The 25,111-nt window shown below is 32.7% G+C and overlaps 1 protein-coding gene across 2 annotated transcripts in view; it reads left to right on the plus strand.

Moving 5' to 3' along the window:
- LOC127717692 (adhesion G protein-coupled receptor B1-like) overlaps positions 1–20,849 on the plus strand; it is a 37,919-nt gene extending 17,070 nt beyond the window's left edge. The window contains exons 10-20 of one of the 2 annotated variants that reach the window (XM_052223442.1): positions 1,504–1,627; positions 2,638–2,741; positions 3,801–3,903; positions 8,155–8,305; positions 8,771–8,840; positions 10,218–10,284; positions 13,689–13,774; positions 15,755–15,881; positions 17,630–17,671; positions 19,492–19,575; positions 20,363–20,849. In XM_052223442.1, coding sequence (XP_052079402.1) covers positions 1,504–1,627; positions 2,638–2,741; positions 3,801–3,903; positions 8,155–8,305; positions 8,771–8,840; positions 10,218–10,284; positions 13,689–13,774; positions 15,755–15,881; positions 17,630–17,671; positions 19,492–19,575; positions 20,363–20,521 — 1,117 coding nt within the window. In that variant the 3' untranslated portion in view covers positions 20,522–20,849. The remainder of the gene's footprint in view (positions 1–1,503; positions 1,628–2,637; positions 2,742–3,800; positions 3,904–8,154; positions 8,306–8,770; positions 8,841–10,217; positions 10,285–13,688; positions 13,775–15,754; positions 15,882–17,629; positions 17,672–19,491; positions 19,576–20,362) is intronic. The other variant, XM_052223443.1, reaches the window with a different exon arrangement.
- Positions 20,850–25,111: the final 4,262 nt, after the last annotated feature.

Here is a 25,111-nt window from a genome sequence, read left to right on the forward strand (position 1 = left end):
CAAATGCTAAACATAGCTTTTTTTAATTTACAAATTCAGAAGTGATGTTGAAGTAGTTGAAGTATGGGAACTTCAAAGTTTTGGACTATAAGCTTGGTCATGCCAAGACTGCGCTACCTGCTACTGGGAGCTGAATTTCTTAACTTCTAATCATTTACCTAATTTATACCTAGTTTCATGCATTTCCTTTTTATACTGTTACGTACCTTATAAATCGTTTAAAACTATATGGTTTCATGCACTACCTGTTTCATATAAAATTCAACAAAACATATATAGTGTGTGTTACTTGTTTGAAAATATGGAAGTGTATCACGGGCTGTACAAACAGAAGGAAAAGCGAGGCTAGCCAAACTTTTCTTCTGTTTCGTCGCGAGTACAAATTTTATTTTATAATTTGTGTGCATGTTTTTATCTTGCAATTTGATATACATGTACACACATAAAATGTTTTAATGGTTTTACACTAGTAATTTTTTGGGGCCCTTTATAGCTTACTTTTCGGTGTGAGCCAAGGCTCCGTGTTGAAGACCGTACTGTGACCTATAATGGTTTACTTTTATAAATTTTGACTTGGATGGAGAGTTGTCTCATTGGAACTCATACCACATCTTCTTATATCTACACACATAAAAGATTAGTTTATTTAAAGTCCCAGCCGTTGTTTACTTTTCATAACATTCTAAAATGCTGATTGTGACGTAAAAAGTTATTTGAATTATAGCGATTAGAGTTGGATGAATATACTGGGCGTTTGTTCATACAGTTTAGATTCTAATGTATAATACACATTTGCAAGAAAATGCATAGTATTTCGGTTTTTATGTTTTAGGTATGTGTATTTGTATGTTTATAACTTCATAAAATATCGAAAAAAATAATGTTTTATTTACATTAAATACTTAGTTAGTTGTATATTTAGAACAACTGCTTTATATCTTAATTCCTTTGACAGTGTATGCAAAACTTATCATTGTTGTAATTTTTTAGGTTATTCGCATGTTTCGCCTTCAGTTTCAACGTTAATCACCTGTTTTGTGTTGTCTTTTAGTTTACAGATTTTTGTTAATTACTGAATGTTATTTTTGGCACTACTCTTTTATGTTTGACAAAAACAAGTTCATCAAAGATACCCGGATTGTAATAAAAAGTAAAATAACAAAAATACCGAATTCCAAGGAAAATTCGCAACGGAAAGTATTTTATCAAATGGCAAAATCAAAAGCTCAAACACATCAGACAAATGGAAAACAACTGTCATATTCCTGAAGTGGTACAGGCATTTCCTTATGTAGAAAATGGTGGATTAAACCTGGTTTTATAGCTAGCTAAACCTCCCACTTATATGACAGTCGCATAGATAATAATATACACGACGCGTATATAGTATAGATTGCAATGTTTTTCGTTATTATAATTTAATAAAATATTCAAAGTAGCATGTTCATATGATTTATGTAATTATGACGCCTATATCATTATCATTATAATTTCATACAACAGAGACACTCCGAATGGAGCATGGTCTACAGAAGGATCAAGAGTTACTGAATCAACTAACAGTTATACAATATGCCAATATAACCATACCACAAATTTCGCTATTTTGATGAGTCCAGTGAAAACGGTAAATATATTTATGATGTTTCGATATTTCTTAATAATTACATACACATAACATAGATGTTTCATTAAATTACTTGTTTGTATTGGCCGGTGTATTTCAAAAGTTTTGCTTTACTTTGTTTTGAAATGTAACAACTCTGTGACAACGTTATGATAATGAATAGAAAATAAAACGACAAATATGATATAACTTGTAATTTAATGTTATAGTAAATAAAATGTAATTGTGAGAAATGAGCGCCTTTTGTAAAGCTGTGGGTTGTACATTTTTATATGTTCCACTAATGCAAAATGTGCTTCTGCCATCGCTTTTACACTCCAAAAATTTACAATACGAAACACGCATTTCGCCGTTTCACAACATATTGCATTCTGAATAATATTTCCAAAAGTGTACACCAATACATCTTGATTGGTTAACAACGTCCTAAACATTTAAGATTTAACCAATGGCGTGACGTGTTCTTTTTATATTTGGGGTACAAACAATAAAATTACCAATAGTCCATTTGATTCTAAAACAACAAATTACTAAATAAAGTGCTCTCTGTCCTTCGTTGATAATTGTTTTCCAAGATGAATTTTTCTAAAATTTTGTTTTACAATCAACACAATATACATGTAATGTTTCAGACACTGCATAAATGGGCATTCCTAAGTCTGTCTTTTGTTTTGGTTTACGCTAACCGTTTAAGCCTACTCAGTGAAATTCCGTCGATGTCGAATTATATTTCTACTCTTTTGTTTGAGAGAGATGAAGTCAAAATAACTGAAAACACTTCCACAAGATGATTTATATGATATTTATATTATTCTGAGTATATTAATTATAATTCTTAGCTGATAAACATTTTAGCAGACAATTATATTCAATCTCAAATCATGTCTATATAAGAAGAAGTGAAAAATTTTATTCCGTTGATGTGGGTCTCAAAGTAAAAGATCATAGTTCGTTTAAATATAAAGATAACAAGGTCATATACCATTGAAATGTTTTTTATTTTTTTATAGCCCGATTTGCACAACCTACCTTTGAGTATAATATCAACTGCTGGATGTATTGTGTCTATTTTTTTCCTGATATTTACCATTGCTGTACATTTTGTTTTATGGAGGTATGTCCTTATGCAATTATAAATAGTAAACTGAATTATAATGTATAACACAACTATTGTATCATATTTGCTGAGGTACATGTACATTGTAAGTAACTATTAGAAGTCATTTCAATTTTTAATTGCTAAATACTTTACACAAAAAAGTACGGGTATATTGGCTTATTAGTACAAACATACTTCATTTTGATAGCACATCTACAAAGGACATTTCTTTATCCCGAATAAATGATAGCATAGATATAATTGTCTTTTAAATAACAAATACTGTTTGAATTAGATTTTGTCATATCCTCATTTTTCCAACAACCCTCACTAAGAACTGTAATTCATGTGGCTTGAACTTCATTAGCAACAGCGCCTGTAAAGAACTCTACGTAATATTAAAACCCTACAATCGATTGCTTATACAAGGTGGAACTAGAGATAAAATCCAAATATAGGTTAAAGCATCTGAAGGTCACCATACGGCATAACTTATACCGCAAGATATGAAAGGCCCCGAAATGACAAGTGTATAATATTTCAAACGAGAAAACTAACATACATGAAAAACAATTAGGATATACAGCAACAAGCGACAGCCACCGCATTATAGGCCCCTGAAGCATTGTTATGAAGCCTGAAAAGATTTGACAAACTTTGTCGATTTAACTATGTTTAATCTCACATATATGGAAGGGTAGAATAATATGACTGTAAAAATCTTGGTGCCGTTCTTTTATATCCAATTTAAGGTTTAAATTATAATGTAAACTTTAGCTATACAACCAGGTTTAATCCACCATTTTCTGCATAAGAAAATGCCTGTACCGAGTCAGGAATATGACAGTTGTTTTCCATTTGTTTGATGTGTTTGAGCTTTTGATTTTGCCATTTGATAAATGACTTTCCGTTTTGAATTTTCCTTGGAGTTCGGTATTTTTGTTATATTACTTTTTAATGTTTTGCTCGGTCTTACTGTAGTATTGCACATATAATATGCAATAATATGATGTGACATAAACATGTTAAAAGTAGATGACTTTGTTGTACAAAGCAGATTTGTTATACTTCTAGACATGTACGAAGTGATAGATCAAAAATTCTAATGAACTTATGTGTGGCTTTGATTTTGTCGTATGGCCTGTTCTTAGCTGGAGTTACAAGAACAGGGAATAAGGTAATGATAAAAAGTGCAATATGTATATTTAATAGTTATATATGAATAAGGAGAAATATAAATTATTAGCCCTTGTAAATTAATATTAATCTTAAACGGTCATATTGGACTTAACATCATCTGAAAAGTCTGAAAAAATTAATTATTTAGACATTATCAGTTTTTCGGTCAATTTCCAGACTTATTTACTGCGGTAAAGTCAGGACTGTTCAGACAATTTTAATGCCGTCAATTCAGTACTGTTCAGTAGCTTTTCAGACAATTCAGTGTGATGCTGATATGTACAGGTAAATAACAACTACTGAACAATCTGAACCTAGTCAGAACCAGGCAGGGGGTAATGCTAATTTTTAATTGTAATGCCCTGTAATGCATTACATTCCCGAAGTAATGTCCAGGTGCGGGATTTTCTCGCTGTGTTGAAGACCCATTGGTGGCTTTGTGCTGTTTTCTGATCTATGGTCGGGTTGTTGTCTCTTTGACACATTCCCCATTTCCATTCTCAGTTTATAAATTTATTTTAATGTGTAATGCCCAAACTTTGGCATTACAGGTAATGGTAATGTAATGATTACATTGGCAAAAATGCATGTAATTTAGGCATAACATGGCATTACATAGCATTACTTCTTGTCTGATCGTGCAATATATTGCTACAAATCTCAGGGATAATAAGTACCTACTGTTTTAACAAATCAATGTCTAGTTAAACTGTTGTAATACTAATGATTTTCTTCATCTAACTTTAATACTCATGAATTTTTCATCTAACTTTAATACTAATAATTAAAACAGATCTATTTTATAAACATACTAAAGTAACTTTGTTTTAATTTGCAGTCATTTTATTTAAAAATGAAAGAAATAAGTTGAATGATTGATAAAATTAGATAATTACTTTGTTAAGCAATCAATTCTTTTCTTTTGACAAGAGAATTTATGATTAAATTAACAATATATTCCTTACAACATTTCTGTTATTTCTTTTTTGAGAAAACACAGAGATGTATACTTAGAAATATTAAAAGCCTGACCCAGAACATCAATCAACCTTTGCAATTTTGTAAAACCATCTGGTATTTAGAAATATCAATTGAATGACTCAAAGCAAATCAAAGCTATGCAGATTCACTTTTCCAGTATATTGCTAGAAGTGATTCACTCTCATTTTCAAGAGTTGAAAGACAAAACTTTAGGAACTTTATAGAAAATCTTAACCCAAAATTTCAGATTTCAAGCCGGAAACATCTCTCATCTAAATTGATACAGAATAAGGCCAAGGATGTACGTAAACAATTGTATGATAACCTTCAGGGAGCTGATCACATTTGTTTGACTGTTGACATTTGGTCTAATAGGGCAATGAAAATTTTAAAATACCTATTCAACAGTTACCAAGATTTCAGTATAAAATGTTGTATATATGTTTATTTTGATAATAAAATTTATAAAATGTAATGTGTAATATAATACATTACTTTGGTAAAGTAATTGTAATGTAATGCATTACATTCCAAAATACATGTAATTGTAATTTAATGCTGGTTTTGTCCAAGCAATTGTAATGTAATGCATTACATTGCAATGGAATTCGCCCAATGCCTGGTATGAACAGATCGTAACTGACTGCAAACGATTAGTCTGAACAGTGCTGAATTTACCGCAGTGGTTCAGTATCAAAATTTACGAAAAGACTGGAAATGATTTAATGATTTATTTTTCAGTCGATTAAAATCTTTTCAGACCAAATCGAGCGTTACAAATACAAATTGGTTCACTAGTGTAGTATTCGACAATCAATCAAACAACACAAATAACGTAAAGACATCTAGAGTCAGCATACAGTTTCAAACAACAAACAGGTGTCTATTCATAATGTCAATCACTTACAGAGTAACCTATTGTGCCTCCAATGATCAAAGTTAATATATACTCTGAGCTTGCAGGGTATCTTTCATGAGTTTAAAGATATCATATTTTACAATGATTATAACAGTAGGAAATCAAACATGCATGTATTTGAACAAACTTGCCATAGCATATGATTTGTTGCAAGTATCCTGATCAATGCATGGGACTTGTGTTTTCATTTCAATTATTGTCTGTATATAACAAGACTTTATATTATGAATGAGCTCTGTAAACTATATTATTTTCGGGATATTTTCGCTGCGTTGAAGACCCATTGGTTGCCTTGTGCTGTTTCCTGCTCTCTGGTCGGGTTGTAATCTCTTTAACACATTCCCCTGTTGCATTCTCAATTGTAATATTTTCATACGCACTGCGATTAAAAACGATTACAGCGATTGAGTTCCATATTTAATATCATCATATTGGTAATATGATCAAATGATAGAAATGATTTCAGACCATATGACGCTTTCTTTTGAATATTTTTTCCAGCGATGGTTAAGCTCAAAAGTTGGAAAAGCCACGTACATGTAATATTTAACAGAATTAAAACAACAAATCGCCTATATATTGATAACTAGAGGCTCTAAAGTACCTGTGTCGCTCACCTTGTTCTATGTGCATATTCAACAAAGGACACTCTCAAACATTGTAGACGAGAATAGAATTCATGACAAAAATATGTTTTAGTCGATCTTGTATTGCTGATCATTTATTCTGTTTAGTTTCTCTCTGTTTTCTTTAGTTTTTGCTCAAAACACAAAAGAGGGTAAAAAAATCCTCATTTAAGGGCAATCACCCCTACAAAGAGTGACAGTCTACTAACTATATCGGCAAAAGTTGACTTGTTAGTAGATGTTGCCTTGCTTATCATTTTTGTGATTTATAAAAGTGTCTATTTATCTATTTTAATTTTTATCATATAAGGCAAAACGCGAACAAAATGGTAAAAATCGTCATTAAAGGGCAATAACTCCAATAAGGAGATGTCAGACAAATTCCTCGATATTGTCTTAATTGTAGATCTTGTCTTGTTGATCATTTTTGCTAATTTAAGTTTCTGTCTATCTATTATAACTTTTAAGATATAAGGCAAATTCACATAAAATTGGAAAAAAATCGTCATCAAAGAGCAATAACTCTAGTAAGGAGTCGACTGACGATTTCGACCATGTGACTTATTTATAGATCTTGTCTGGCTGATCATGTGAGCAATTAAAATTTTTCTCTATCTATTATAGTTTTTAAGATAATAGACAAAAATGAAAAAAAATGGTAAAATTTGTCATTTAAGGGCAATAACTCGTATAGGAACTCGTTTGACAGTTTTGACATATATAGACAATTGGTAGAGCTAAACATTCTGAACGTTTTTGCTGCCGTCAGATTTTGTCTATTTATAACGGTTTTCACAATAATAGACAAAACTTGCATTTTACCCCTATGTTCTATTTTTAGCCATGTCGGACATCTTGGTTGGCAAGTGGGGTCATCGGACACGTTTGTTAAACAAGATACCCCAATGATGATTGTGGCTAAGTTTGGTTAAATTTGGTTCAGTAGTTTCATAGGAAAAGATTTTTTTAAAAGTTAACGGACGACGAAGGACGACGGAAGACTAACAACGGTCGACGGACGACACGATGGACGCTTAGTGAAGAGAACATCTCACTGCCCTTCGGGCCAGGTGAGCTAAAAATGAAAAAGAACTTTATAGGACGATCGAGACATATGTTTGTTTATATCTCAAAATAAAAAAAAATGGGAAGAAAAAAATGCAACTGTTTAACGTTTTATTTTTTGCCTGAGAAAAAGTGAACAGCAGTTTGTCACAAAAACATTTAGTTCGTAAATTGAAATTTTTATTCCTCCAGCATAATTAAAATAACTCTGGTATATAGTACTGGCTAATGCTAGGATGGTATCCTCGAAGACATACACCGAAATAAGGAAGACAAATATGTATACAATATTTAGAATTGTTTATAGATAATGGAATATTCTATTATTCGTAGATCAAAATTTGTGAGGGTCTGAATAGGGTTTACATAATAGAGCAAAATGGGCAACAAAAAGAATGGAGAATATAATCATATGCTAAAATATAAAGATTACAGGTCACTGGGACAAAATATGAAGAAAAGATCGATTGATCGATTAACGAGACGTCCGTTGAAAGAGTTGACAAAATAGCAGAAATAATTAAAAATACTGAAATAAAGACCACTTCCAGATCGTAATTACCATTGTAAAACGTGGCAGAAAGTTTAGAAATATTTAAGTTATAAACGAAAAGGTGAAAATAACAGAAAACTAAACTATTATATTTCCACTTTGTAGGTTGTTTGTACTGGTATAGCGGTTGGACTACATTACATATTTTTGGTAGATTTTGCATTGATGTTAGGGGAAGGAATACAAGTAGCAATAATGGTTGTTATTATTTTCCGTTCAAAGTCGATAATTCAGTGGTTGCTTCCTTTATGCTGGAGTAAGCATTTGTAATTTTAGTTGTACAAAAGAATAGATCTTTTCTTTGATTAAAACGCTTTTATAGTCGTCTTTCAATGTTGTAACAAAGATCTATTTAACTTGAAAATGTATTTTAACAAACATTGACGATTTGAAAAAAGAATTTTGTTCAAGGCCTAGAACAATTAACAGAATTACGTCAAATTTAGTTTTCTTGATAAATACGAACCAACTTTTATTGCTATGACCAAAAAATTGAAAACATATAAAATGTTATTTGCAATATAAAGATAAACGTTGTTGTTTTGCCGTCTAAATGTCGCTTTTTATTTGAATTTAATTTCTAAATGATAACGAAACATGACATGCGCTAGTATTACAGCTGTTAAATGATATACTACATAATTATATCAACAACCCTTATTCTATTTAGATATTTTAACTTGTTAGCTCTTGTATAATTTATAAAAATCGTCAATTTCAGTCCTTCCCGCTGTGATCGTAAGCATTTCTGCAGGGGTAACCAAGTTTGAAGGATATGGTAATGCCCAGTAGTAAGTACGAGTCCAGATGTGAAATTAGTAAGAGTCAAAAAGCTAACTTCAAATAAAAGAAGCCTAGGCAAATAGCAATTTACAACAATGAAATGAATTTTCCTAAATATGTTTGTAATGTTGAAGAATTCCAGCAAACATAAATTGTGTGATTGATTAACATTAGATTATGATGTTGTTATATATTTTAAATATATTCTTTATTAAGCAATCTAGAATATTAGTTTTTAACTAAAGGATAGAGCATATAATGATAGGATATTGTCCTAGTGATCTCTAATCTTCATTCTTGTTCTACTATTTCATGAAGAGTGAAGATAATGTAATCCGCCTACGAATAAATAGCCATAACGTAAAGCATATTCAAATCAGAGTCAATAAAAAAAAAACGTAACACAATCACAAGAAACACCAAAATATACAAATGTAATACCTTTTAAACTGGCACATCAATTCGAAGTGCATTTTCGGAAATAAGCTGCAAGCTGTGTTCGGACATCAAAAACTGCATTGTCCTTTGCTATAATAACATAAACGGTACCGAATTTATTGCACCAGATGCGCTTTTCGATAATCTAAAATGTCTCTTCAGTGATGCTCGAGGCCAAATTATTTGAATATCCAAAATCTTATGCAAATGTTGCAGAGCGGATTAAACCAATAAAAGCCTGAAGGATAGACAAATCCGGACATGCAAGGAATTTGAGCTTTTCATGAGGGAGACATATTCCTTAATTCAAAATGATTTCAAAAAATGATAAAAAATGTAATTTCATATATTCTTTAATGATTACGAAAAACATTGTTGTTACGTCTGATTCTTTTTTTGTTAAAATAAATTTATCTTTACATTCCAATCGAATCTTAGGCCGGTAGCAAAAGAATGATGGAAAACAGCTGATTAGTAGTTTCTTTCAATGCTTACAATACCTAATTATGAATTCATGGTTCACATTTTTACAGCAAATTTCTTTTTATACATTTACTACGCGTTCTAGTTTATTCAACTGTAGAGGAGAAAGTCCTAGGGACAGTAAAATACAAGTCCAAGAAAACAGACAACACAATTGCAAATCGAAAAAGACAAACAAAAATGCAAAAACAGCACGCGGAACACTAAAGAATACGCAACATACACGACACAACACGAGGATGTAGTCCGACGTTCTGGATGGCTAAGTATCTTTATTTTCTTATTTATATGGAAATTTGAGTGACGAGGACATCAGTCACTTATAAAAGAAAAATATAACAAGGGTTAGATATGTCGATAATAGTATTACGTGCTTTAACAGAATAAAATATTGTTGAAGCACAACAAATGTAAACTGTAATGATTAATAAACTGTTTCATATATTAAATATGACTGTTTTTAGTTGTTGGCTATCCCTGGAATCGAATCTCATCTGGGCGTTTGTAGGACCTGCTCTGTCTGTAGTTGTGGTAAGTTCCATGAAATTGTAAATTATTATAGTAAAAGAAACAGAAAACCCCTAATGTTGTCCACAACAGTCATCTCAATTACAATAGAATCTCTGAAACATTCCTCAAAGGTCCTTTACATTTGTTATGATTTGACATTCTAAATATCAATGTATGGCTATCATTTTATAATATGTAAATAAGAAGATGTGGTATGAGTGCCAATGAGACAACTCTCCATCCACGTCACAATGTATAAAAAGTTAACAGTTATAGGTCAAAGTACGGCCTTCAACACGGAGCCTAGTGTCTGTTAGTGTTTTCGATTCCAAGCATCGGATATTAAAAAAAGAAGAAAAAAACGTTGATTTTGAATACTGAATAATTCAAGGAAACCTGGAATATAGGTCAAGTTGATAACAACCAAACAATTCAAATACAATTAACAAACCGATGAAGGGAGGTCAACGTACAACTTACATCTAAAGACGAGTTTCTTTGCAATACGACAATGATTATTCACGATTCTGAAATAGGATGACATATAATCAATTTCTGACCTTTTGTAACAGCAACGGTTCAACACTTACTTCATCCGACAAGTATTTCCACAGTTATTGTCTCTTCAGTAATGATCTTGTACAAAATATTTGAAAAACAAACAAAAACCTAATGAAACGTTGAAGAGCTGACAAAAAAAAATAAAAAAATAGAACCAAACGTGTAGTCAAAGCCGGACAAGGCATCAGATCTAACCATATATTTTAAATAAATTAAAAAATGTTATGACAGCAATTTCAATAAAACAATATAAGTATTTTCATGCTATTATCAAAATACTGATGTACTGGTCGACAAAGCTATATGTGTATAAAACACATAAAGAGATGGTATTTTCTTTTACAAATATCTAAATTATTTATAATGTGATGACAAATAAACACAGTATTCTTCTAAACAACTGGCCTTGTCAGGCAGCTTATCTTTAAAGTTTTAGCGTACAAGCAAATCTAATTGTGCAGTGTAAAATTGAACGACTTTCAAAATTTAATCAATATTGCAAATCTTTCTTGTTCTGTTTTTTGTTGTTTTTTTTTAATGCATTTATTTTTATAGTGTGGAGCTGGTGGATCTAAAAGTTTTCTCTGTTCAATCTCGCCGCGGTATCTCATTTCGCGTTGAAAACTATAACCAGTTTCATATCATTGGACAAAATGATTGAAAATGGTTGAAAACCAGATAAGACAACAATACTTATAAATATTTTAACGTTTTTTTACTGCAAACTACTGTTGCCGTAAAAAAAAAATATTTCACCATTACAAGACGTCTGATTTTTTTGTTGTTTTCTATTTTGTGTGTGGACCTGCCATATCATTGATATTTTCATTTTCTGTAAGTTTACTGTATATAAGATGTTGAATTATTCTAAAAACTAATGATTTTCTACCCAAGGTATGAATTGCCTTAGTCGTATTTGGCAAACCTTTAAGAATTGTTTTTAGTTTTTAAACACATACAACTTCATATTTGATTTAGCTTTTCAAATGTTTTAATTTGAGAGCAACTAAAGAGTCCTTTGGAGACGAAAAGTACTAAACGACTAACGTACAAAATTATTAGCCTGGTATCTGTGATGAGTATTTAGCTATGAAAAGTGCACCTTTATCCTGCAATTTAATATCCATCTGATTTGCTTATAAGCTTCTTATTACAACGCTTTATTAAACAAATACAACATATGTGATACGTCTCCTTTGCACAATTTTCTGCATACCCTTTTTTAGTAATATAGCTCATGGCACGGGCGCACCAAATCTATTAAGTGTTGTTGTCCTTTACTATGAGTGGTTCGATACCGTTACTTGTAGACTGCAAGTTCTCGGGGTATCACCAGCTAAGTTGCTAGTGCATCAGTACTGTTTTCCTTTACTATGAGTGGATCGATACCGTTACTTGTAGACAGCAAGTTCTCGGGGTATCACCAGCTAAGTTGCCAGTGCATCAGTACTGTTTTCCTTTACTATGAGTGGTTCGATACCGTTACTTGTAGACTGCAAGTTCTCGGGGTATCACCAGCTAAGTTGCCAGTGCATCAGTACTGTTTTCCTTTACTATGAGTGGTTCGATACCGTTACTTGTAGACAGCAAGTACTCGGGGTATCACCAGCTAAGTTGCCAGTGCATCAGTACTGTTTTCCTTTACTATGAGTGGTTCGATACCGTTACTTGTAGACAGCAAGTTCTCGGGGTATCACCAGCTAAGTTGCCAGTGCATCAGTACTGTTTTCCTTTACTATGAGTGGTTCAATACCGTTACTTGTAGACAGCAAGTTCTCGGGGTATCACCAGCTAAGTTGCCAGTGCATCAGTACTGTTTTCCTTTACTATGAGTGGTTCGATACCGTTACTTGTAGACAGCAAGTTCTCGGGGTATCACCAGCTAAGTTGCCAGTGCATCAGTACTGTTTTCCTTTACTATGAGTGGTTCGATACCGTTACTTGTAGACAGCAAGTACTCGGGGTATCACCAGCTTAGTTGCCAGTGCATCAGTACTGTTTTCCTTTACTATGAGTGGTTCGATACCGTTACTTGTAGACAGCAAGTTCTCGGGGTATCACCAGCTAAGTTGCCAGTGCATCAGTACTGTTTTCCTTTACTATGAGTGGTTCAATACCGTTACTTGTAGACAGCAAGTTCTCGGGGTATCACCAGCTAGGTTGCCAGTGCATCAGTACTGTTTTCCTTTACTATGAGTGGTTCGATACCGTTACTTGTAGACAGCAAGTTCTCGGGGTATCACCAGCTAAGTTGCCAGTGCATCAGTACTGTTTTCCTTTACTAGGAGTGGTTCAATACCGTTACTTGTAAACAGCAAGTTCTCGGGGTATCACCAGCTAAGTTGCCAGTGCATCAGTACTGTTTTCCTTTACTAGGAGTGGTTCGATACCGTTACTTGTAGACAGCAAGTTCTCAGGGTATCACCAGCTAAGTTGCCAGTGCATCATTACTGTTTTTCTTTACTAGGAGTGGTTCGATACCGTTACTTGTAGACAGCAAGTTCTCGGGGTATCACCAGCTAAGTTGCCAGTGCATCAGTACTGACATGATTTTAACATACATTTGTAAAATGTCGAAATTAATGAAAGTAGGGTCCTAACTCCATCGGGCAAGGCTGACCTTAGATGAATTTGACTATTTCTTTTTATGTCCTATTTGGTCTCTGCCTTTTATTATTAAGTTATATTTGAGTGTTCCTGGTGAGGGTAAATAAAGTAAAGTGTTCGGACGTACACTAGTTACAAAGTATTCATTTCATTTACCGACATCATAATTTTTGTTGCTTTTCCTTTTTATTACAAATTACTGTATCGCCTATACATTTATATATAGAATTAAAATGATTGCATGTTCTATTATGTAGGCTAACTTTATTATACTAGTCATCATGCTTCATAGAATGTTGACAGTTAGAGGGCTTCCGGCAAAAACATTGAAACAAAAATCGAAGTAAGTCTTGCTTTTTTATCTTATTTTCAATTACTTGATAATTCGCCGTTTCAGAATCTAATGCATTCTGGGTAATATTTTTAAAAGCGTACACCAAAACACTGTGATTGGTTAAACACGTACTAAACAATGGAAATTTAACCAATGACGTATCGGTATTTTTATGTTGGTGTACGAACAAAGATTACCCATAGTCCTTTAGATTCTAAAGAGGCGAATACACCTTATCGCTATTTGTCCGCCATTACTGGACATCACACAGGTTCCCGTAAAATTTTGACGTCATAATACAAGATATCTGACGCCACAATGGAAAAGTGATTGTTGTATGACGTCAATAGTTCAAGCGGGACGGATTCTTGGGTCAGCCGGGAATAGCGATAAGGTGAATTGCAAAAGCATTTCACGTTTATTTTGATGTTTTTGTTTGAAAAATTTTTATAAATATCTTTTTTTTATGGTCAGCAGTTTGAGTGAATTGCTTAAATGATGAGTTCTTAATGTTACAATTTTTTTTTGCAATTTATGCAATAATGATGATTTTGCAAACGCTACCTTAAAATACAGCCATATAACGATAGGAATATGTGGCATGATTACCAATAAGACACCTCTCTACCGTAGATTAAATGACGTAGAAGTTACCAAAGTTTACATAACCTGTTATAACCAATACTACATAGGTTAATCATGTATAAAGCTTGTAATGCAGATATCAGATTGGAAAATAATTTAACCTAGTACCACAATGATATTTTCGATTTAAACATCACATGTATAATAGACAAAAAATATATACAGTAAAATTTCTAATGTGTAAATGTTATAATATAGTCTGTATAGGGAAATGGTCAAGACTTTTTATTAAAGATACGTAACCAAACAATGTCCTCAATATGTCTGGATTAGTCAGGTAAAGTTCCAGATGTATATTTTTGGCCTATTGAATGTCAAATGGCCAGAGAACACAATTATTTCGTAGGTCATTTCTTTTAAACGAAAAACGCAAATTAAAAACATAGCACCTGCTCTATCCAAATATATTTTTACAGTGTAGTGTACTACTTTTGGGACAAATTATATCAAAATCATAAAAAAGTCTATCGCTTTTAATTCAAAGTATGGACAATTTTATGTTAAGGGGGTCTTTAATTCAGGTTGACAGCTTCAGAAATACTAACTTTTGACCTTTTAAAACTGGACCTTATCACTACACTACCTAAAAATTCATGGCCAAAGTTTTTAAAAATGTAATTTTATCCCCCAATTTGCTTTTTTATGCATAAAATATAAAGAAATGAATTTAGACTGTGTATGAATTGTTTTTTCAAGTTATACATTGTTCACACTAGGGAGGCAACGAAAATCAATGAACGATAAATGTGAACCCGGACCGAAAATTTATTTGGAACAACAATGACATTACATTAGTCATCAATTTTTTGTTGACATGAAATATCAATTACTGTTAATTCAGAAATTATTGCGATGTTTTTATCATTGTGAAAAATGCGACAGGGTTATAATCGCAATAATTTAAACTCGCATTTTGAATTTTTTTATATGAATTTAACAGGATTTTTCTCAATATCGCAAAAATTTAAATCGCATTTTAGTCTAAAATGACAAAATCGCAATAATAAATGCATGCAATAATTTCTGAATTTACAGTATATGTTCATTTTCTATTATTTTTTGTTGATAAATTTGAATCAATCGAAACACAAATGTGTTTCTACCACCAGGAAAAGATTGTTTTAGCTGTTTTTGGGTCAAAATTTTCGTTATTTACTTTTCTTTGCTCTCCAACTTCGTTTTTTATTTGTCCTCCCAAGTATTTAGATTTGAGCTCCACTGACGAGTCTTATGATCACGAAACGCGCGTCTGGCGTAACAAATTTTAAGGCTGGTATCTTTAATTAATATTTGATGTAGCAAAAGTATGAATTAACATTGTTATATATTTTTACTTTTTCGTAGGGCAGGAATAAAAAGTATCTGTGTTATCTTACCACTGTTTGGTGTAACATGGGTCCTCGGTGTGTTTTCTGTAAACGAAGACTTAGTTGTTTTTCAATACCTTTTTGCTATACTTAACTCATTACAGGTATGTACATTGTCATTGGGTTAATCTTTAGAACACCCATTAAATTTACCTACAGAAAATGAATGTATTATTATTACCATCGATATATTCACGGAAATCAATGCTTATAATGATGCTATCATAAAAACAACCATAGTTTTTTTTTTCAAAACAAACCTCGTTGACATTTATAATAGATAATATTAGGTTAGATTATACGTTAAAGCAGAATATTTTATCTTTCTGCGTTTCAGTAGTGATAGTGACATTTGAATCTCCGCATGTTAAATTTTATTGCACACACATTATGAGGTTCAATATATTTTTGTTTTCAAACTGTTTAGATACAACCGCCAATAATTTAACTTATGTGAGGAAAGTGCTCGTCTGGCGTATTTCATTATAAATTAGAGTCAACAGTAATTTACCGATAGATTTTCAAATCTCATGAATCCATTTTGACATTACAAATCACGGTATAAAACTAAACATGAGGGAATCGCAAAAACTCTAAAAGGAGTATGATATGACAGCGTCGAAAAGGTAAACGTCTCCTGCTATACATTCATCACCAGCCATGTCAATCCACTCTCAGTTAGAATATTACAATAAGGAACATGACAGACTCGTCAAATTTGTAGATCAGACAACTTATCTGGCACTTAAAGGTCTGAGACGGGGAAAACTTGTCGCCAGTGAGTTTAAAAACAGTTGCAATGTATATATCGATCAATTCGTGACCGTGAACATAATCTTATGCAGTGCCGATTCCGATGGGGCTGTTTTTGTGTCAGGACCATTACCCGTTTGATGATAAGTCCGTTAAGTGTGAATAGGCATGATCGTGGTGTTATATTTGAGATATGTAAACGCCATTCGATGGGGATAGTGTGTGTTACTGCTAAGAGATGGAATGTTGATTTACAATTGGAAAGCTGAAATAATTCCGTTTGTGATAGATTCTACTTTGAAGTCGTCCTTTGTGTCAATATCAAGAAAAAAATAAAGCAGATTTTGATAATATCCTTAATTTTTTTTTTCAAGTTCACTTGGTTCTAGTTTATCAAATGCATGAGGTAAATAAAGGCAACAGTAGTATACCGCTGTTCGAAACTCATAAATCGATAGAAATAAAAACAAATCCGGGTTACAAACTAAAACTGAGGGAAACGCATCAAATATAAGAGGAGCTCAACGACACAACAAAAACACAACATTAAAATGTAATACACACAGAAATGAACTGTTATATAACAATGGCCATTTTCCTGACTTTGTACAGGACATTTTAAGAAAAAAAATGGTGGGTTGAACGTGGTTTTGTGGCATGCCAAACCTCCCGCTTATTATAGTAATATTTTTGTTGAGTTTATATAACTACTGGGTCGATATCACTGTTGTTTGTTTGACCCGAGATAGTATTACCAACTCAGTAGTCGATACACTTCTGCTTACATAAAGGATCATTGATACGGTTAGTTTCTGTAAATTAAACATAAATAAAACTTCAAAATAGTTCAAAACATGGAGGTCTTTTCTATCACAAGTGTTGAGGCCTTGGCACGATTTGGCACATTTTTTGTAATGGTTGATATTAATGCTCTTCAGCTTCATAATTGATTTTGCCTTCCAACTATTTTGTTTGAGCTCTACTGATGATTGATATGTAGAAACCACACGTGTCTGGCGTACTAGATTATAACCTTGGTACCTTGGTGTGATTTTATTAATATAAAATTAAGCATTAGTTATATTGAACTTTTTTTCAGGGTTTCTTCGTGTGTTTGTTCCATTGCTTTTTGAATAAACAGGTATGTGTATGTTCTTTATCACAGTTTGTAACGAATAATTACAAAGCTGGTCAAATGAATTGCAAATTTCTATGGTGACAAATAACTATTTCCCCATATGCTGTAATGGATTATTCACAATGTTTGGTTTATAGTGATTAAGATTATAACACAATGTTGAGTGCTGTACCCCAATTTTGGACATTTTTACCTATTATGTCTGTTTGTTTTGCTCAAAGATTGTTGTTAATGTAATGGAATTTTATGCGACTGTCATACAAGTGAGAGGATTAGCTAGCTACATGTATAAAACCAGGTTTAATCAACTATTTTCGACATAAGGAAAAACCTGTACCGAGTCAGGAATATGATAGTTGCTTTCCATTCGTTTGATATGATTGAGCTTTTGATTTTGCCATTTGATAAGGGACTTTCCGTTTTGAATTTTCCTTGGAGTTCGGTATTGTTGTTATCTTACTTTTCACTGCCTGTTTTTATTTTTTGTATTACTTATAACATATAATAAAACTAATTGAAAACTTTATATTTAATATTAACATTTCTATTTTAAAACTTATGCCTAAAAAGGTTCTCATCGTAATCTGTCTATTCGCTGAACTGAACAATAACTCAAATATCACTGAAAACTTTTTTAAGTAAAAAAGACAAAAACATTGTTTGTTTTTAGACAAAAATAATCATGCTCATTTTAAAAAAAAATCTCAAACCCTAAGAAATGTTAGGCAGTAACATTGGTGTGGAGACGTTGCCATTAATTATGTGATTTTTCCCAATCACCAGTAATTTGTTTTTAAATTGGCAAAAGTGTTACATAGTTTTCCTTTTTCTTCAAAAATTTAAAGAAGCCATTATGCAAAGTTTTATTGACCGATATGACAATGTATGTTCAATTAATTGCATGCTACAGTGTATAAATGGCTGACATATAAGTGAAAACTATTCGAAACTTTCATTTAATGATCCCTTTCCTTTCAATGAGAGAAAATAACACTTTATGAATTTCTTGTGTCCGAAGCGTTTTCCTGGATTAACCTTTATGAGGAACGCTCAAACCTAAACAATCTCCGGCGCAGAGATCATATCCGTTCCGTACATGTTCTGCAATACTACACTTAATATGACCTGAGGTCCTATTGAGTGTAGTGTTACGTATTATTGAACGAAACGGATATGGACACTGCGCCGGAGATTGAAACCTAAACATTTGAAAACCATGGCTGTATAAATACGCAGAAACGAAAGGAGCTATATGACAGAAAGGACTCAGAAGTAAAAGTCAAATTCATCTATCAAACTTCAAATTCACCTGATGGATTTGGAAACTCAGTTTCTTAATAATTTCTTAAATTATTAATGGTGAATTTAAGAAAACTCTGTTTTGAATCACATTATATATGACTACTGAGCTAATGATCTGTTACCCTTCCTGAGTACCTGAGATCACCCCCGGTTTTTATTGGGGTTCGTGTTGCTCAGTCTTTTGCTTTCTATGTTGTGTTTTGTATACTGTTGCTTGTCTTTTGGTCTATTTCTTTTTTTTGCAATGACGTTGTCAGTTTATTTTCGACTTATGAATTTAAATGTCTCTTTGATATCTCACGCCTCTTTTCTTGATCTATCTAATTTACATATCATACTATATGTAAATGATTTTGATATTATTCTATCTGAATTTGCTTTCGATCTATGAGTTTGACTGTCCTTCTGGTATCTTTCGTCCCTCCTTTAAGGCAATATATTCAAGGAAATGTTATATTGAATTGAAAATGTTGCTTTATATACTCTAGCCCCAATATGAATTTTTGAGTAATTTATCATAGGTCAAGCAAGGATACCAGCATTATCAAAGACGGAGAAGAGCAAGTCAAATGGATTCTAAATCATTCACACAATCCAGTACCTTTGTAAGCTGAGTTGTATTTTATATTTTTCTTGAATCTACACACAAACAAACCAATCTTATCAACAAGCCTTAGAATGATTATACGTTCTACAAACATTAATTTATTTGATTTACGACCGGAAAATCCGGTAATGAATTAATTTCTGTGTTCTTTTGTATAAGATACGAAAGTTAACTTCTATATAAACGATATTTTGTTGTTGCCACTCAGGGGGTATGGACATTGATTGGTAGCAAAATTAGGTTTTATACAAGAACTTGAGAATAGACAATGACAATGATCACAAATGGCACAAATCTATGCTAAATTCGACTTCTCTTTATTAATTTAGTTTAAAAACAAATACATTGACCTATCTCTCTCTCTCTCTCTCTTATAGCAAAAATACTATAAAGAACGAATATAAATAGAATTAGCATTATATGAAGTTTTAACAAAAAAAAAGAGTTAGTAGAGATACCAAATGGACATTCAAAGCTCACAATTCGAGAGAAATTGACAACGCCATGACAAAAAACGCAATACGACAAAAGAAAAAACAATTCACAAAATAAAACATATAAAACTAATTACTGAACACGAACCCCACCATAAACTAGTGGAGATCTCGAGTGTTCCAGATAGGTATGAAAATCTGGTCCACTAGTGACAACCATCGTGTTACACATGGTATATACAAATTTATTTATGAGTCTCATTCGGTGATGTCTCTACCGGGTAAAAGCAAATTCAGAATATAATATAATATTTTTAACTTAACAACATGTCTGTCTTTTTTTCATGCAAGGACAATCAAACAAAACAACAACGAGATAACAATGATCCAGTTTCTAAGCGGAAGACATCCAGTGATGGAAATTACTTGAATCAGCGAAGGCATCAAACCAATTCTCCATATTTTGATTCCATATTTGACAATCCTGCTTATTCGCCTTCGAATACTTAAACTGTTAAAACTGTGTATGGGGACTCGAACAGATAATGAAGATGTTTACAGCAGTGTCAAAGACGTAGATACCATCTTTTATTGTAAGGAATTAATTGAGGAAGTGAAAATGTTTATGCAATGAACGTAATACGTCTTCACATCTTAAAATAAATAACATGGTTGTTACTAATGGAATGGGACTTTTTATTTTACACAAATGATGCTTTCTGTTGTTTGTTTTTTCTATTTCAGTAGGATAATGACTTGAAGTGCACGTTCTACATGTTCTAGTTGTTTATATGTTTATTTTACAAATAAAGTATCAGTCAATAAACTATCAAATGTTTGTTTGCTCATTGTTGAAGGCCCTACGGTGACCTATGGTTGTTAATTTTGATGTCATTTGATCTCTTTAAACACGAAACACTTGGAATAATAGAGGTCTGTGTATGATCTGTTAAAGTCTAAACTACCCTCCACTGAACATTCGGGTTTTGAACACGTTTTTGGAAGCCTCTGTTTTTTGTCGTAATGATACAAACCTTTAGATATTCATTGGCAAAATATTCATTGGTTGTCGTAATAATTATCAGATTATAAGCGTTGTCAGATTCCTGTAGGCGAATCGAAGACACTGGATATGTATTGTATTAACATTGTTTTGAATCTTAATCAAGTATGAAGGATTGGATCTTCTCCACATTAGCGGAATCTAGTATGTGTTCTTACAAACAACACTATGTTACTAGGTATGCCTAATGCTCCTAGAAATTTATTTAAATTACATAGATTGATTATGTGAGCAATCTAAACCGGGTAGTATATTAGCTATCGAAACTGAATACAATAGTAGTATGAATCAGAGGTAGATTCTTAAAAAAGAGGCAAAAGATACCAAAATTGTCATACAAAGCCGTAATCACAATGTAAGTAAAAGATGTGGCTGAACTTTAGATAATAAAATAAGGTCTGGTTGGTGTTTCAGAAAAAAACAAACAAGGAAAATAGAATAATTGGCAAAACGAAATATAGAGAAAAATGGTCTTAAAATAAAGAAACCACGAATGAACATCTTCAATAGTCTAACCTGGAGGTAGTGGGTGGGGGCACTTACAATGGTAATTCAAGATATGAAGCAGAAATAGCTGTATCTGTTTTATCTTTTATTTTCAAGTTTGAAAGATAAATGCATTCAACATATCCATGAAACTTCTTTTCAGAAAATCATTGATATAGGGGATCTGGAAGTTAAAGTTTAATACAAGCTTCTTTTAATTCTTCCTTAGACGATTCTGTATAAAGTCTGCCTAATATGAATAAAAAACCAAGTTGGCTAGAAAAAGAGCACATATGGTTTCCTTAGGAATACCGATTTTTTTTAAACACGTCCTGTTTGAATTCAGTGGAGGATTATGCCAGACAACGGACTCAAAGCAAAAGAGAAGACGTAGATATTCTTTCCGAATGGGTTGACGCTGTTCCAACTATGCTCTTATTTTTAAATTTTTGAATTGGTGGTCTGACACCTTTAACACAATGTAACAGTTCGCAGGAAGACATTTAACTTAACACATACCGTTATCCTTTAATCTTTTGGCTTAGAGGAGAAAAAGAAAATACTAATTTTCAATGATCGAAACTATGACCTTCCACCCAGGTGGTTCACGAGATTGTGAAGGCTTTCATTCAATCTGCATTTAAATTAGAATATATAAGATTAAACTTTGAATTTGTGAATATCGCCATATCATACGCTAATTAAGGTATTAAAAGCTGTGTTTGGATTTTTTGCTAAAACAGAAAGTAGGAGAATTAAATAGTGTTTTAAACCATATAGTGAAATAAAATTATAAGTAAGAGGACACCAAAATAAAGAAACACACAGTTTTTGCCTTCATTGACTACCATTTGAAGCTCGCGTGTGGGAAAGTAGGGTACGAACTGTATATAAATGATCTTCCACTAGAAAAGATGTAAAAATATATCCTGTCACACAAAATATAAGAAAAACATGTGTTTGATATTGACAATGCCGTCTTACCGCGACAAATATATAAGCCTGCCGGGCAAAGGGTCATAATCATGATTTACCCATGCCTTCAACCCCGGATTATCAGATTAACACAACAGTAATTGACCTCTTAATGTATAGTTGTAAATACTTTTTCTGTTGGTCATGTCACAATCTTTTAAAGTTAAAGTAAAAATGCCAGTATTGATGTGTCAATGTGAAAACTGTCCAAATATGAGAAAATAGCGGGTGGCAGGTCGATTAAACTTACTTAAATGAAGAGAAAAATGAACTAATTGAGGCTCGATTTATAAAGATTATGTTTTTCTATTGAATAAGGGTCATTTGCATAAATCAGTTCCCATAATGTTGGTCATGTGACATTCTTATAAAGTGAAAGTTAAAATGACGAATAACGGTAAAAAATCTTGCCAAATGACGTTAACGGTAATTTTTGGTGCATGACGATAAAATGAAGACTTTCTTCACGTCGATAAAAAAATCGACAGATCTTGACGAATCACGTTAATTTTTTGGCCCAAAATAAAGATAACGATAATTATTTGAGACCTCTGACGAATCACGATAAGGATATGTTGACAAATCACGGTAAAATGATAACATATTTGACGCTAACGGTAGCCGAAAATGACCGTTAGACGCCTGACGGTAAAGGGCATTCATACCCTCTAATATGTCCGTATTGATGGCAGAGGCGGATTTAGGGGGGGGACATGGGGCCCGGGACCCCATTTTTGTGGGAACAATTTGGTTGATTATATAGGGAATCACTGAAGCATGACTTTAGCGGGCCCCTCTTAGGCAGTCAGTGGACCCCTTTAATGAAAATTTCTGGATCCGCCACTGGATGGGTCAATGTAAAAACTGTCCAAATATGAGAAGATAACGGGTGGCAGGTTGATCAACTTACTTAAGTGAAGAGAAAAATTAATAAATTGAGGCTTGATTTATATGGATCCAGTCGGCTCCAGAAGCAACGAAGCAGCACATCCACTTTGGACGGGCAGATATCATCTATCTGATATGGGACCAGCTGAAGTCCCACTGCCCTAGCTGATGTCGCAAAACAGTCGTTGGAGGTTAGAGTAATCTCCGACTACAAAACTCAATTCCAATGACAAAAATGCCCTAATCTTAAATTGAAAGCATTGGAAAAGTAAACTGGATAAACTAATAGAAAAAAAGGCAGTACAAAAAAGAGTGAAAAATAAAAAGGCAGGACAGATTACATCTCGAACTAAAAAAAAATGCAGGACAAAATTTTTCATCCTAGCCCCCCCCCCCCTTTTTCCCCCATAAAAATGGAAAGGAAGCTCCCTTATAGTGTTTCCTTCAGAGGGTGTTGGCCTGGAATGGTACCCTGCAGTTTTCATACGCCTGTTCATGAGAAATATTATGGTATGCCTTTGTCCGTCTGTCTGCCCTGATCTGTCTGTTTCTAGCATGTTATTCACTAACTCAGTAATATTTTTTACCAATTTGCATGAAACTCTGGTGAATTGATTATATCTACTGACGTGAGCTCCCTTTTAGATTTTTAAGAATTTTATAATATACATTTTCAAAATGTGAGGTTTTATTCATTAAAAAAGGGGGATTTTCATGTTAACGCCCATTAACTCTAAAAATGCTTTGTTCACTAACTCTTCAACGCTTTCACCAATTTGCATGAAACTGTTGTGAATTTATTATTTTATAAATTTTAGGTTTCCCGCTTCAGAGTTATATGGGATTATAGACTGACATGTATTAATGTGAGCTCCCTTTAGATTGTTTTGGAATTTTAGAATTTACATTATCCAGTTACAGTGTAAGGGGTTTTATTCATTCAAAAAGGGGGATTTCCATGTTTTCGGACATTAACTCGAAAATGCTTTAAGCAGTTGTCATTTGTCATGAAAGTTTGGTTAATTGTTTATATATATATCTATTGATGCAAGCTCCCTTTCAATTTAATAAATTGTGGAATTTTATTCATATTAAAGGATGGCTTTCCCAGTTTGCAGATCAAATTCAAAAGTTTGTACTTGCACTTCTCTGGCATGTTTCAGTAAATGTGTAAATTATAACGGACAGAACTAACTTTGACAATGACCACATATTTTTAAGTTCAATGTACATGAAATATACAAGGTAATGCATGTAGACTCGATACTGCTGCAAGGTTATACAGGGTTGTCAATGAAAAAAAAAATTTGTTTGCCAGCTTAGTGTTTCCTTCAGAAGGTTTTGGTGTGGTCTGACACCCTGTCATTTTTATACGCCCGTTTACGGGACGTACTATGGTATACCGTTGTCCGTCTGTCTGTCCGTCGTCAACATGTCGGACATTAACTCAAAACCGCTTTAACTAATTTGCATGAAACTTTGGTGAATTGTTTATATCTATTGTCATGAGCTCCCTTTCGTTTTTTTATAAATTTTAGATTTTACATTTCTGACTAAAATTAGGTGGAGGTATATTCTTATTTCTGACACAGGGGTACTCAACCTATATCAATTTGTGCATGAAGCGATTGATAGTTGCTAGATACTGAATAATTTTACCACAAATTTGTGAAAGTTTTAACCAGTGT

This window comes from Mytilus californianus, unplaced genomic scaffold (assembly GCF_021869535.1).
Source record: "Mytilus californianus isolate M0D057914Y unplaced genomic scaffold, xbMytCali1.0.p SCAF_10, whole genome shotgun sequence".
In the NCBI taxonomy this organism is placed as follows: domain Eukaryota; kingdom Metazoa; phylum Mollusca; class Bivalvia; order Mytilida; family Mytilidae; genus Mytilus; species Mytilus californianus.